This window comes from Camarhynchus parvulus, chromosome 1 (assembly GCF_901933205.1).
Source record: "Camarhynchus parvulus chromosome 1, STF_HiC, whole genome shotgun sequence".
Classification (NCBI taxonomy): domain Eukaryota; kingdom Metazoa; phylum Chordata; class Aves; order Passeriformes; family Thraupidae; genus Camarhynchus; species Camarhynchus parvulus.
This window is the reverse complement of record NC_044571.1, coordinates 34,577,889-34,591,838: the sequence shown is the minus strand read 5'-3', so window position 1 is coordinate 34,591,838 and position 13,950 is coordinate 34,577,889. Positions and strand designations below refer to the sequence as shown.

Here is a 13,950-nt window from a genome sequence, read left to right as displayed (position 1 = left end):
CCAAACCAGGTAACACAAGTCATAGTCTAGAAATAACAGTTCTCTATGGTCACAAGAGGACAGATAACACACACAAGGAGAGCTACTGCGCTTAAATCTAGTCATGGTTATGTCAGGTGGGCCCTGCCTAAACACTTGCAGTGTCAGCAGTGTCATATCTGTGCTGTTGGCTTGCAAGCAAAGCTGTGCTGTCACTCAGAACCTCTATGGCACACGTTCTCTCTGGCCCTGGCACCCAGTCAAAGAGTGGGCTTGAGTACAAACATCCTGGCAACAGCAGGCACCAGTCAACAGGACCTGTCAAAGAGATGTCATTTCATATTTACCTTTTGTACTTTAGACACCTTTTAAGCATCTCGGTGATGCTTTCCTAATATTTCACAGGTGCAAAATGAAAACATCGTGTTCTAACTACTTTTTCAATCAAACTTGGAACTAAAGAGTCTCCAGTTTCCTCAGACCTGTGGCCCAAAACATCTGCTATGGCACATGTGACAGTCATTCATGTCCTGCTGATTTTAAGCTTTTTCCAACATAAGACACTGTTTTCCACAGTCCTGGCAAGTGGAAAAGAAGACATAAAGGGTAAGTAGACTATTAACAGTTCATCCTATGCTAACCTTCCCAGATCTCTAATCTGAATTTGTCAAGGAACTTTCTATGGCCCATAGGGAGAAATAGAGACCTGCAGTAGGGGAGGTGTCCAAGACAGGCAAAAGTGAACCAATTAATTTTGAGAGCTGCAAAGAGCAGCATGATTCCTATTGCTGAAAGTCATATAGATAAAAGCTCAGAAATTCCTGCTCCATGCAAGAACAGAGGTCCTGACAGAGCTACTGGGCATGCAAGCCTTGCTGAGAGACAATTCCTCAGTGCACACAGTGGAGGATCCTCTCTCTATGTAATGTCATTGTAATTGCAGATGCACTTAGGCTGCACAATGTTATATGGGCCACCAAGGATGATTCAAGAGTTATTTTGTCCTGGAACAACAACCTGACAAAAGAAGAAGCCAAGAAATACACTGTGAAGTATATTTTGAGTTATAAGTTCTTCAATACCACTAAGGAAAGGAAAGTAAGTTCTTCAGAGGTTGCACATAAAGTGAAATAATATATTGTATTATTCAGTAGATGAGTTTGCATAATTTCCCTCCCAATACTTAGAACTGTCTACCTTCATGGAATTTCTTCTTCCTCCTCCTAGGAAAGACTGCAGGAGAAGGAAAAGAAAATACATCTTCAATTACACTCTGGTTTTAATGCTAAAGTTAAGACACAACTTTTTGCAAAAGAAACAGAAGACATAATTAAGGAGAGTGACTGGACAGAACTTACTTACAAGGCACCTCCAGGTCAGCTATTTCCTGCTTGTTGTAAGGACATCCAAGCATTTATGATAATTTCCTGTCTTGGAGAATTTCTGAAATATCATTATTATCTTCTGCTACTTTTTTTTTTGGTACAGATATGTTAAGAATATGGTTCATAGTACCTTGAGATATTGCAGCATTATTTCCTTTATTAGATGTGTTCAGATTCAGAAAACTCCAGCTCTGCTGAGCAAGATGTCAGTATGACCCAAACCCTCTTTTCATTTCCCTAGCAACTCATGTATCATAAAGATTGCCTTCTGTATCACGTGATTTCAGCAATTCTTAAAAGATCAGAGATTTTAATTTGTTTTTAAGTGGGTTAGTAAGGCTTTGGTGTCAGTAATAGATATGCTTCCCAATTTGCACAGTCTACATAGCAAAAAGACTCATTTTTTCTCAGATAGTACTTTTTCATGCTTCTAGAAATAAGGCAATATAATGGGTTTGTAGAGGCAACCATCATGTTGTTATTAGGAAATCAATGTACAATCAACATGACTCTTTCTTTTTACCATTTCTTTGTTGCAGTTTACATTCAGAATCTTTCATGCATCATATATAACATTTCTTTTTTCAATTGCACCTGGCACATCAAAGCAGAAGCACCTGAAGATATCCAGATCTTTACCTCTTACAGGTAAAGGATGTTTAGCAAAATAAGTATGAAACCATGATTTTGGACCTAAGTCTTTGTTTTAAAAAAATCTTATATTTCTTTCTCACAGACATGTAGGAAAGGTTTTTGCATGCCAGCAATATATAAAAAATGCAAGGAAGAAAAATATTGGATGCTATATGAAAGAAATACATTTCCAACCATCAAGGAAAATAAATTTAAACATAACTGTGAGAAATTTGAGAAATAGTTCAAGAGGACTGTCTTATTTTAAAGCTTTCACACCTCAGAAAATAGGTAAGTATTGTCTTTTATCGTATATTATGAAAATTTTATTTATTGGTTACTTCATGAAAATCAAAAAAGGAAATAGGTGTGATAAAGTCATTATAATAATTCTAACTATTTAGGCATTCATCTTAGTGTGAATGTTACACAAAGATAAAGCAAAATGAATTAGGGCTGAAGGCTTTTTAATTTTTTTTGTCTGATTTAATAACATTGTTTATTTATAATTTTAATTAAAAGAAAAGATAGGCTAATGTGAGGAAACCCTTGTTTGTACCCTTGTTTCTCCATTTTTTTCTTTTCTATCCTTTTTTTATAGTGCTGAGCAAGTGTGATTAAGACAAAGAACATAAATAGTCACAAGTCTCACTTATAACCTGAATTTAGGAATATGAATGTTCTCAAACATTAGTAGAATTTTTATTTATTTTTTAAGTTAAAAATATCTTGGCAGTTATTTTTAATTATCAACAGTTTTGAATGATCATATAAAATTACTTTTCCTAACTTCTCTGGGAAGTTTGAATTAATCTCATGGGTAAGAAATTCACCTGAAATTTAGCAAAGAATGCAGATTCAAATGCCTTTTAAGTCTTTACCATGTTGATTGTCTTCCAGACCTGTAACCTGGGAATCAGTCATACCTCAAGGGATCATAAAAATATAATTTAAAACTCTAAATATTTATTCTGAGTTAGATCTCATCTAACCTTTTCTAAGACATTAAAATTGTTTGCTTTACCTAAAGCTTTACACTGCAATCAGAGCCAGCTATAATCTGACATATGACAAAAGGATGAAATGAAATGAAATTGCTGCCTATTCTTGACATCCTTACAGAAGGGAGAATGGTCTGGCAGCAGTATTTTAGAGACTAAACTTAAAATCCCTGCTTTTTCCTCTTCTCATGGCTCATGTCTCTTCAGAGCTCATGGTGTGCCCCCACCTTCAAAGGCTGCTAGAGCAAGCACAGCAGCTGCAGGGACCTGTCGTGCTGCCACTCACCCTCTCTGCCTCTCATGCTGCAGCCCTGTCGTCCCCCGACCTCGCTGACCCTGTCTGCAGAAACTTCCCATGCACTTCTGCCTCTGCTGGGAGGGATTTTTCAGAAAACTCCAGCTGGAGTTCTTCCTTTCATAGAAATGCAGCAGCAGCTGAGAAAGACTGAGGATGCCTGGGTACTGAGCACGCACTCTGGAGCAGTGCTCTAACACTTGCCATGCTAAAAAATAACTGTAGAATTGCTCATAGGAGTCCAAATATAAGCTGAATATATATGAGCTGAAATCCTGGGGACCCAAATGTCCAATACTGTACTTCCTCCATAGCAAGTGCTTGCTTGCTCCTCTACAGGAGAGAGAAAGAGAGATATTTCTTAAGCATCTGCAGAAATCTTCATGTATCAAATCAGACAAATCTCTGGGCAACAGGTTGCTCTGAGAAATTGTGGATGCCCCATCCCTGGAAGTGTTCAAGGACAGGTTGGAGCAACCTGCTCTAGTGGGAGGTGGGCCTGCCCATGCAGGGGATTTGTAACTAGATGGTCCTTAAGGTCCCTTACAACCCAAACCCTTCTAAGATTCTATGAAGACTTTCTAAGTGTCCCCTCTGTAACCTCTCTCTGAGAGATGAAATTCCATTTTTTAAAAGTAATAATACCAGGACTGTGGGTAGACAAAACACGTGTCCTACATGACATGGAGCCAGTAGCAGACTCAGGGTATCCTCAACGCAACACTGACTCCAGAGAGGGCCTTCTTCTCCTTCCACGCTTTCTGCCTTTCCTAGAAAGATATGTGGAAAACCCCAACTACGACTCTTTATTTTGAGGTACTTACTGAACAGCAATTTCAAAGAAAATGTGTCACTCACTAGAATGTCTGCTTTGGGCGTGGCAAACTCCAAAACACTCAGCTGTGTATTATAAGGACTGATGTACTTTCATTTGCTTTACATCTGTTTAAATACAAGAAAGAGCATCAGGTACAGAAGGTCTCTCTGTGCTTTATTTTTCAGAGAAGCTGAACCCACCAATCAACATCTCAGTTTCCCTTGAAAACAGAAGTATTAAAATTGATTGGAAGCCTCCACCTACTATTGGTTCAGCAAGGAAAAAGTGTTTTTTGTACCAAGTGAAAATAACAGATCATAAGGTAATCAGTTTCCCTGGTAGTGCACTTAGTCTGTACAACATAACTTCCACAAAAACAAGGCATCCTCGAACTTAATAGAATTTAATCTCAAACAAACTTTAAAGAAATCCCATTGTCTTTAATGAATAATCCAACTTGTCTTTCTGATAAAAATGAAAAATCAATACATTTTATGAAATCTTTCAGAGTCAGTCTTGCATTGAAGTGAATTTGAAGTTTTTGTCTTCTATATTAAATTTGAATCGTACATTATTATCACATAGATTGTAATGACTTTTTTGTTATAGAAAAAGAATATCATCTGGAAGCTAGGAAAGGTTGTCAAGTACCATGGGAAACAAGATTAGAATTTGAAATTCTGTTAAAGTCTGAAATCAACAAGCCAAAACTCAGTAATAAGGAAAATCCTATGATTAGGAAATACAGGTCAAATATGTCAACACAAAATAAGGAATTAAAATATAGGAGTCATTACAGAAGAAAGAAGGTCTGTGGATTGCATTGAACCACAAACTGAGTCAATCATTCTGTGTTAGGCAAAGGTCAAATGTTATTTAAGTGTATATGACCAGCATGTCACATGTAAGATGCAGGTTGTGACTAATTTGCCCATCTAGATGCTGAGTTTCCCCTGAAGTTTCATGTTGTGCTTTGGGTACCACAAAATATTAACAGACACCAGAACTGGAAAAGCCTTAAAGGGAAGAGAAAGAAGTGACATGGCACACAGAGTCAAATCCACACCAGATCAGCCAGTATGAAGAGAACAGATCATGCTTTTCTAACACCAAGAAAGAAAAGGTTCCATGCTTCTCCATGTACAAGATTCATACTTTCTACTTCTTTGCAGCCTTTTAACATCGCTTTTAACTTCTACAAGCAAGAGTTTTTTCTCTTTCTTATTACTCCTAAAATTTTTAACATTGTTTATATATAGAAGTTTGCTTCAGCATTTAAAAGTGATTAAGGATTATTTAAAGATCCCTCTTCTTTAAATTCCACCACTCCATGTTTGGGCTTGATCTTTTGAAGGGATGTTCTTTTTTTTCATAGGCATAATTAAAGATGTTTCAGGACAGCCACAAAAACAATGGACACCCTCCAGGTGAAAAATGGAAGATTTTATTCTAACAGAGAAGCAAGTCTAGCACACTACCCACACCAAAATCTTGAAACTTGCAGTTCCACAGTTACTGTGTTCATCCTATATGTGGTGTGATAAAAAATGAAAGGCAAATCAGTGTTTTCAAATTCCTAATGTCCTACCATAAATGATACCTCCTTGCATCTTACCAGTTCCAGTCTCTCTTCATGTTCAGTTGGGTTTTAACACACATCAGATGAGAGTCAATTGTATCTGGACACAAGAACTTGCTCTGAAAATCTCTTCCTATCAGTTAGAGATGTAAATAGTAGTATTTGACATCCCTAGTTTATATCTGTTTGAACTACAATGCAAAATACTTTAAAGTAATCCCCTAAACATCTCTTGATAGATTGCAAATGTCACTGCAGAGAACTATAAGTATCCATTTCATAAGCCAGCAAAAAGATGTGCAGCACAAGTGAGGGTAAAGAAAGAGATTTGCATAGCAAACAAGATCTGGAGTGAATGGAGTGAACCGGTGTTTATTCACGATGGTAAGTTATGTACTTACTACTCATTACTGTTTTCATGGGTTATGTTATTACCACTCAATATATTTACTTCATTATTGCCTCTCTTCTTCTCCAGGCTGATATTGGGGCATAACTGTACCTAGGGGTCCATGGCACACACCAGGACCCCTTAAAGCTCCGCTGTAGGGAAGCAGAGTCCTTAGTCTGAGTTCTACTTCCCTGCTTTTTACAGAGCTGTTGTCCTGACTTAAGTTACACCTGACTCTTGACAGCCTTCAGGAAATAATAATGGTCAGCAGCTGACTAGGGCCTAACACCATCATCCCTCCACCCTGTTGCCTTGTCCTGCAAAGGACAGCCCACACATCTCTAAAAATACTTTCAGCTGGAGTTAGTAAGCCAAGAAATCCACAAAAGTCCTACCATTCATCAAACCATATAGTATTTAAGGACTAAGTCCTTATTACACAGGTGGAATAATTTCCTATCTGACAGATATAGGAAATAGTTTAGTTCTCATTTAAATATATGTGCTCTGGCCCCAACATCTCACTTGAGCAGGAAGTAAACACGAGCCTTGCAATACTTTTCCTTCATCCTCTATAAAGAAAACACCTAATATTGGTGTGCTTTCCATGACAAGAAAAATGCCTCCACTTGCAGAAGCTTCCTGCCATCAGGTTAGGCAGAGGGGAAGTAGTACAGTGGTGTGAGGCTGTATTTATAAAGAAAAACTTGTGTGTCAACATGCAAAAAAAGTACAGTATTGTGGGTAGTAAAACAAAACAAGGTGAGTATCATTATTTAATAAAACAGACTGTATCTTGGAATATTTTGATCTTTGAGCTTCAAATACATATTTACCTGAGGACAGGAAATGCCAGGCAAGACATTATTATTTTTGAAATGGGTTGAATGTAAATTCAGTTATAGAGTTTACTGGATACTGGCTGCCTGCTCTGTCAGATGCTTCATTGTATCCCACTGGTCCGCTGAAACCTTTTTTGGCCTAAATTCATTCATTTAATTTCAAAAGAATTCCACTTGTGAAATATCTGGAGAGAGAAACCTAATTGCCCTTCATTTTCATTGTGGTGAAGGAGAGAAATATTGAGACCATAAGAGTCTTAAATTCCTCTTTAGGGATTCCCCTTTCTTCTCACTGAGGACAGAGAGAGTTTAGGACTGCTGCGTGGCCTAGGAGGGGTCTGCCTGGTCTGTGTGCCTGGCATCAGGCCAGCCACATCTGAGGTGTAGATAGGGGAAATCAGAAGAGGTCCTCTGGGAGGAGGCATGTAGATTTATTTGTCCCCTGCCAGCCTTTCAGCAGAAGAAGGAAATGGAGTTAGGCAGTCACCCATCCTGGTTCCAGCTTATCAAACCTTGCTCTCAGATCTGCAGTCTGCTTTAGCTGTTTCCAACACTGCTGCTTTCCCAGCTTCCTTTACAGCTGTTCCTGAGGTTTGAGAATCACAGCATGTTTCCTCCACTTCAGAAAAGTTTATGATGGACAAGACCCCCATGGCACATGAGCTGTAATATCTACATGTGTTCAGTACAGCAGGATGATTTACCTTGGAGCATACTGCACATGTGGTGCAGCAGTTCCCCTCCTTCCTCCTCAGGAAGAATCAGTGGGTTTTATAAAATTAATATATGGAGTTATTCCACTGGAGGGTCAGGTGCTCAGCCAAATCTTTTTACATACCGCCTTTCATGCTGAGACAATTTTTTCTGTCCATTTTACTCTGTATTCTGTGTTCCATCTGCTTCTAATTGGAAAGATGTATAAATGGACATTATGCAAGTAACCCAAGAAGAAAAACATCCATTCAATATTTTTGTTTTGAAATGTGTCAGTTTTTCTGGTGTTACAGGATCTCTTTCTACTGAAATTCTTGAAGAAGCATGGCATGACCTGCTTTCTGTTTGCTTCTCCTTGACATTCTACTGTTTCATCTAGGAAATGTGCAACATTTCTTTAAGAATGCATTTTAAAAAGGCATTTTAGCCTTCATTTAAAAAAAAAGCTGAAACATCAAAATGAAATAACATAATTCAAAACATAACTAAAATATTTGTTCTGAAATGTTCCTTTGACATGAAAAGAATTTGCTAATTTTCTCATGAGGAAAACATTAATTCTCCTTTGGAATTAGCATATGCCCTCAAAAAAAACTCTTCACAATTTAACCTGAACTGAGCTGTTTACTATCAAAACTTTCTGCTAAAAAAAGAAATGTTTAATCAGCTTTATTCATATGTAGAAACTTGAAATAATTGGTCTAATTTTTAGAGCTGATGAGCATTCATAGATCACTTTGAAGTTTGTAGTAATTCAGAAGTGTTCTGCATTTTTGCAAACCAAGCCACTAGTTTTTGTTTCAAAGTTCTGTTATTTCTGTCAAACTTAAAGCATTTGCATCTGAAAAAAAAACCAACCAAACAAAAAACCCACCATGAAATGGTCTACCCAAAAGAATATATGTGCTTCTTTTTCTTGCTGTTCTCCAAAATGCAAGAGGTAAGAAAGCAGGAGAAGCAAACCCCTTTGTGGTTCAGCTGATGATAAGAACAGGACTTCCTCTTCTCCTGGGTGTGTGCATGATGTAGGGTTAGCAGAATGATGCAGAGAAGTTACCACAAACTAAAAAAAAAATTCTACTACACAGTCCACAGAGGTGGTTCAGAATAAGTTTTCTGAGCCTTCATCTCAGACAGCAAGAAGAAAGTAACTTCCTTTTCATCTTAAAGTGAATAAAGAGTAGTTTTGTACTTTAAAGCAGATAAGGCATATTCTTATAAGGCATATTCTTATAAGTTCTGCCCACAAGTTTCTGAGTTTTTTTCTTGGTTTCATATGAAATTTGTGGAAATAAATGGGTTCAAACTCAGAACTTTTATTTTTTTATAATTTGATTTTTAATCTAGATTGATCCTAACACTACTGGTTAACTGGCCTCAGACTATAAATATTTTAAGAGCTGTCCTTGCCTGTTTTTCTTCAAAATACTTAGTTAAAACTAGTCCAAACAAGTTGTGGTTCTGAAGCTAGATATTAAACAAGAAATAAAATTTCCCAGAAAAAAATTCTGAGTCAACCAAAATACATTGCTATTTTGGGTATTTTGGAGGAAGAAATGCAAGGTACAGAGTAGTAGTATTTGTTGAACAATATAAATATGTATTGATGCCATTTCTTTAGGACTATGCCAAGCAGGGTTAAAAAGGTAAGTATAATAGAAACCAAATGCTGCTTCTTGAATCAAAAAGAATATTTTGCTTGACAAAATGCTTTTATTTTCATCTTGCCTTAAATCAGTTACAGCTGTGAAGTGGTGAGGAGGCAGAAGAGAGGGACTCATGGTGTGTGGAGATGGGAGGTAGCAGCAGTAGGAGCTCAGGAGCAGCAGCAGAAACACCAAGAGCAGATGGACAGAGGGTTTCATATCCAGAGGAGTCAAGGCGTGTGGAAATATCCAGTGGCAGGGCAGGCCATGCCCAGGATATGAGAGCAGAATTTCAGGAAAAGGAGGGAATGGAAAGAAGCAAGAGCAAGTGCTGGACAAAGACAGCAGCAAGGCTGAGGGCTAGAAGGAGGAAGGGGAGGAAGGAACAGTGCTGAAGTCAGAAGCCCTTTTCCCCTAAAAAAATCTCCAGGAAATGTTTCTTTAAATCTGTGACAGTTCAGGAATAGAGCAATATTTATGAGTCTATATACAATGCATTATTAACTATCTTAGCCTCTCCCATATAACTAACATTACTTTTCCTTTTTTTTTTTTTTTAAGAAAAGACAATGGATATCCTACTGCTAAGCCTCACATTGTTTTGCTCTCTGGTTTTCCTTGGAGTTCTGCTGATATATGCATGTAGAAGGTAGTGTACATTTCTGATGATTGTATAAATTTCTGATGGAAGAGGGGTCAGGATAAGAGTAAACCATACAATGATAAAAGTCAAACACAGATTTTCTCAAGAAGCAGATAATTGTTCCTTTTCAACTGTTGTTTTAACAAGCTAGTGCTTGATGTTATGACCTAGTGTAAGACACTGACACTTGTAATTCTTCTCTTGAAGCTCCTACCACAGTCCCCCACAGATCCAGTCTCACACCTTACTCTCTGATGTATTTCTGCCACTATAAATGACATTTTTTAATCTTACTCTGACAGCTGCCTCTCTATCTTCAGTGTGACTCTACTGCATGCTTTCACAGATTCTGCATCAAGGCCACCTCTATTAATCAGACCAGAGATGAACTTCATGTCATGCTGTCCAATTTCATTTCATGATCATGGGTGTTATGACCAGTAGTCTTTCACTCTAAACTGGAGACTTTACTAGAAATAAAAAAGGGAAGTCAGTCTGGTGGAATGAATTTGCTTTGCTGTGCTATTAATGCCATTAGTAGAGCAAAGAAGAGTAGTGGCCCTGCACCCACCAGCTGTCAATGCTGCTAACTCTCTATGCCGCTACTTTTCCGCCTGACAACATAACTTCCCTATTGACAGCTGCCTATGGCAGTAAAGGCTTTCTTGAACTGTGAAATTAACTTGTCCAGGATAGGATGATGACTCAAGATACCTTAATATTTGGAAGGTGCAGTATGTAAGTGGAGCCTCTATTAAAAGTAAACTTATTATTTTGTTAGTGACTAATCATTATTCCTGATTTGTAAAAAAGAAATTATCAATTTTTAATTATGGAAAGAGTACATAGGAATAACTTTTTAAGCTACAGACACAGTAGTATGCCACAAGTCCTCACTTTGCTTGGAAATATTATTTGTGTAGAAATCATAGGTTTTTTATATACATCCAGTCCTTTTAAAACTCCTGCAGGTTAGAAACCAGTTAGGCTAAAGAAGAGCTAGTGAAAATGTTGAAAAAAGTGTCTACAGTGAAAAGAAAGAAAAAAAAGGTTTAAATGCCTTTAGAAATAGTAGATGCCTGTCTTGCAACTGGAATACATATTACAAATATATATTATATTAATGTCTGATCTGTTCCTGCAGACAAGAATAGTAGCGTGCCTGTATCACTGTCTTGCAGGTACAGATGCCTGGAAGTTTTAACCACACCTGTTCCACATCCTTCAAATAACATCAAAATGTGGTTAGCAGATGAGACTCACCAGCAGGTAGTGTGTCTTGCTTCTCTTTTTCTCTCACCACACTGACATGCGTGACATTACTTGCAATTGGATGGTACAGCATTGCATTTGGAACAGCATCTAATTAAAACAAAACAAAACAAAAAAGAGGGAAAAGGTATGTACAGCATTTGTTGTGAGAACAGAATACCTTGTGGAAGTTACAGGACTGATGCCAGTAGACAGGATGGAGCAAATCCTCAGGGGACTAAAATGTCCAGTGTGCTCCAAGGTGCTTCATCATATCCACACTCAGTGGGCCAACATTTTAAGGAGTGATCACCCTGAGTCCCTGAGGAATAGTCAGTTATGGGATGTTATACATGTAAGTATGTCAGCCAGTTATCAAGGGGAACTTTTTGTGGCGATCTGCAAGTCATTGGCTCTGCAGTAGTAAATGTGCACATTCTTCTAGCAGGAAGGAGGAGGCTGCACAATGCATGCAATGTAACCTACCACAGCTGTGCCCCTGCTTCAGGACAAAGCCACAAGCAGAGGTGTTTACTTTGGAAGAGCTGATGCACCGTGAGCTCAGGTGGTTGTTTATCTCATGCCACATTACAAGTCTTTAGTTAGCTTGGCAAACAAGGACTAAATATTTACAGTATTTGGTGACTGTTGTTAATGGAGCTCCTTGGCTTGCACAGTCAGTGTTTCTTATTGCTGTCATTGTGTGAGTTGCAAGGAAAAATGTGCCAGTCAGGCAGTAGTTAGGATGTGTGTAACTCCAGAAAAGCTACACAGTGAACTGTGTGCTAGAAAGGACAATAAGATTGCTTCTTACCTGGTTCTGCAACACATGAGAAGACACAGGTGTGCCCAAATTATGATTTTTTGGTGGAAAGCATCATTGAAATAGAAAACTGTAATGAGGATTTTCTCTGATCTGTGTGCTCAAAATATTTGTTCAGAGGCTCTGCAGGATTTCTGTAAATTTCACTCTATCCTGCCATATTATTATACTTACACTGAAATATCAAAATCTAGTAGAGTATTCAGCAATTTAACTAGTAATTTGCAGTGTGTTTCCTTATGCTGTTTTCTTTCCCAAGAAAAAGATGTATGCCTTCCAATATTGTGGTTTGGGGCATTTTTTAATAATATATCTACATCATTACAAACTCTGACAGAAACCACAAATCCTCTCAATCCAGGAATCATAATTTGAGTTGTGAGGCAAGAAGAATGGGTTGTTTTGTTTAATCTTATCTTCTCAAAACTAATTTATGGGAAAAACGATGTGCATATTCTAAATAATCAAATGACAAATTAAAAGATTGAAGATTGAAGTGTTTTGAGCTTGCACTTGGAGTTCATTCCACAAGCCTCTGGGGCTGGGTCCCAGAGCAGACTGTGCTCCTCCTCTTCACTGCACTCATCTTCTCAGGAAAGCTCAAGAGGTCCAGAATTGACCTGAGGCCAAGTCTCTTATTCTCAGGATTCAGAATAATTTCTATGACACTTCTGGTCAATGTAATTGGACCAAATTTGATGCTAAAAGTGCCATGTTGACCCTGAGCTCAGCTGGTTAAAAAGTATATTTATCACCTCTTCTGTGCTGAAGTCCTTCTCACCCATTTTTACCAGTAATTGTGAGCAAATTAACTGATAATACCCATTGTGGCTATGAATATGGACTAGCAGAACAAAGAATCATAACCATCAGCTTTATATTCTGTATCTCCCTTCGTGTTAGAACTGTGTAAACTGCTATGTAGGGGTCTTTATATTCAAAATATTATCACAAAAACACCTATATTTAATGTTGCTGACAGAGAAAGAATTTATTTCTGTCCCTAAACTATCACAAACACTGAATAAACCTTTGACAGAAGACTTCGGCATAGCTGGGGAGTTACTGTCTACATGATAGCAACAAATTACTGAGAAGACACTGTGATCTTTTGATTCAAGTGATTGCTGATGGCACAATGGTCATATCAGCCTGGAGAGTGCCAAGAAATAAAATTAAGGCTCAGAAAAACTAAGTAAATTTGCCTGTGAACAACTTGTAGATTGAGAGAGTAATTAATATAATCTTTGTATTCCAGTTGTGACAGAGTAAGCAATATGTACTAATCCTAGATATATGACAAATAAGTTGAGTGCTTGTAAAAATGTACAGAATTTTTAATACCGGTGAATGTGCATTTTGTGCATAATGTCATTTTTATCCAACAGCAACATATGTCAATGCAAATGGAGATGAATTCAGAGGTTATTCTGAGAACAGCAGAAGAGAACAGAGATGGGAACATTCAACTGCAGAAATGTTTGAAGGAATTCATGTTAGAAGACCTATAGAGCTGACATGCCTTTTGTATCAGCATGCAAGTGTACCTTCCCATGAGGTGGACAATATTCTAACAGATCAAACAGCTGAAATGGGAGTTTGAGCCCAATAACTTGTGCTCTCACAACATGCAACTCTTAAAATTAGCTTTGGATCACAGACACAAAGGAGTATCTTGCAGTTTGTCTCTAAAAAAAACCCTGATCTTCAGACCAGTAAAACTAGAGCATCTCAGAAAACATGAATTAATATTGAGGTCCACTTGGGTTAAAATGAGACTAGAGTTAATGTTTCATAATGCTATAATGGCTTCCAAGCACTGTCTGCTAGATCAAGACTTTTTGAAGATTGACTATCCATACAAATCTCATACTAGCTATTCAACATCTGATTGAAGTGGTCATGAGAAATGGTGGAAGCAGTAAATGTTTCTGGAAACAGCAAGAGAATC

The 13,950-nt window shown here is 37.7% G+C and overlaps 1 protein-coding gene across 1 annotated transcript; it reads left to right on the top strand.

Moving 5' to 3' along the window:
* Positions 1–482: 482 nt before the first annotated feature.
* LOC115909031 (interleukin-5 receptor subunit alpha-like) lies at positions 483–13,510 on the top strand. Its single transcript, XM_030958064.1, has 10 exons — positions 483–585; positions 923–1,077; positions 1,207–1,354; positions 1,904–2,012; positions 2,101–2,288; positions 4,296–4,432; positions 5,929–6,073; positions 9,844–9,931; positions 11,107–11,194; positions 13,388–13,510. Exons 1-10 carry the CDS (start codon positions 483–485, stop codon positions 13,508–13,510), a joined length of 1,284 nt encoding a protein of 427 aa, XP_030813924.1.
* The last annotated feature ends 440 nt before the right edge of the window (positions 13,511–13,950 follow it).

What these genes read in the sequence shown, in the direction of transcription:
- LOC115909031 (XM_030958064.1), top strand. Translation starts at nt 483, where the DNA reads ATGGCACATGTGACAGTCATTCATGTCCTGCTGATTTTAAGCTTTTTC. An exon ending in TGGAAAAGAAGACATAAAGG is followed by an intron (nt 586 to 922) that starts GTAAGTAGACTA and finishes TTGTAATTGCAG; the next exon opens with ATGCACTTAGGCTGCACAAT. An exon ending in TACTTACAAGGCACCTCCAG is followed by an intron (nt 1,355 to 1,903) that starts GTCAGCTATTTC and finishes TCTTTGTTGCAG; the next exon opens with TTTACATTCAGAATCTTTCA.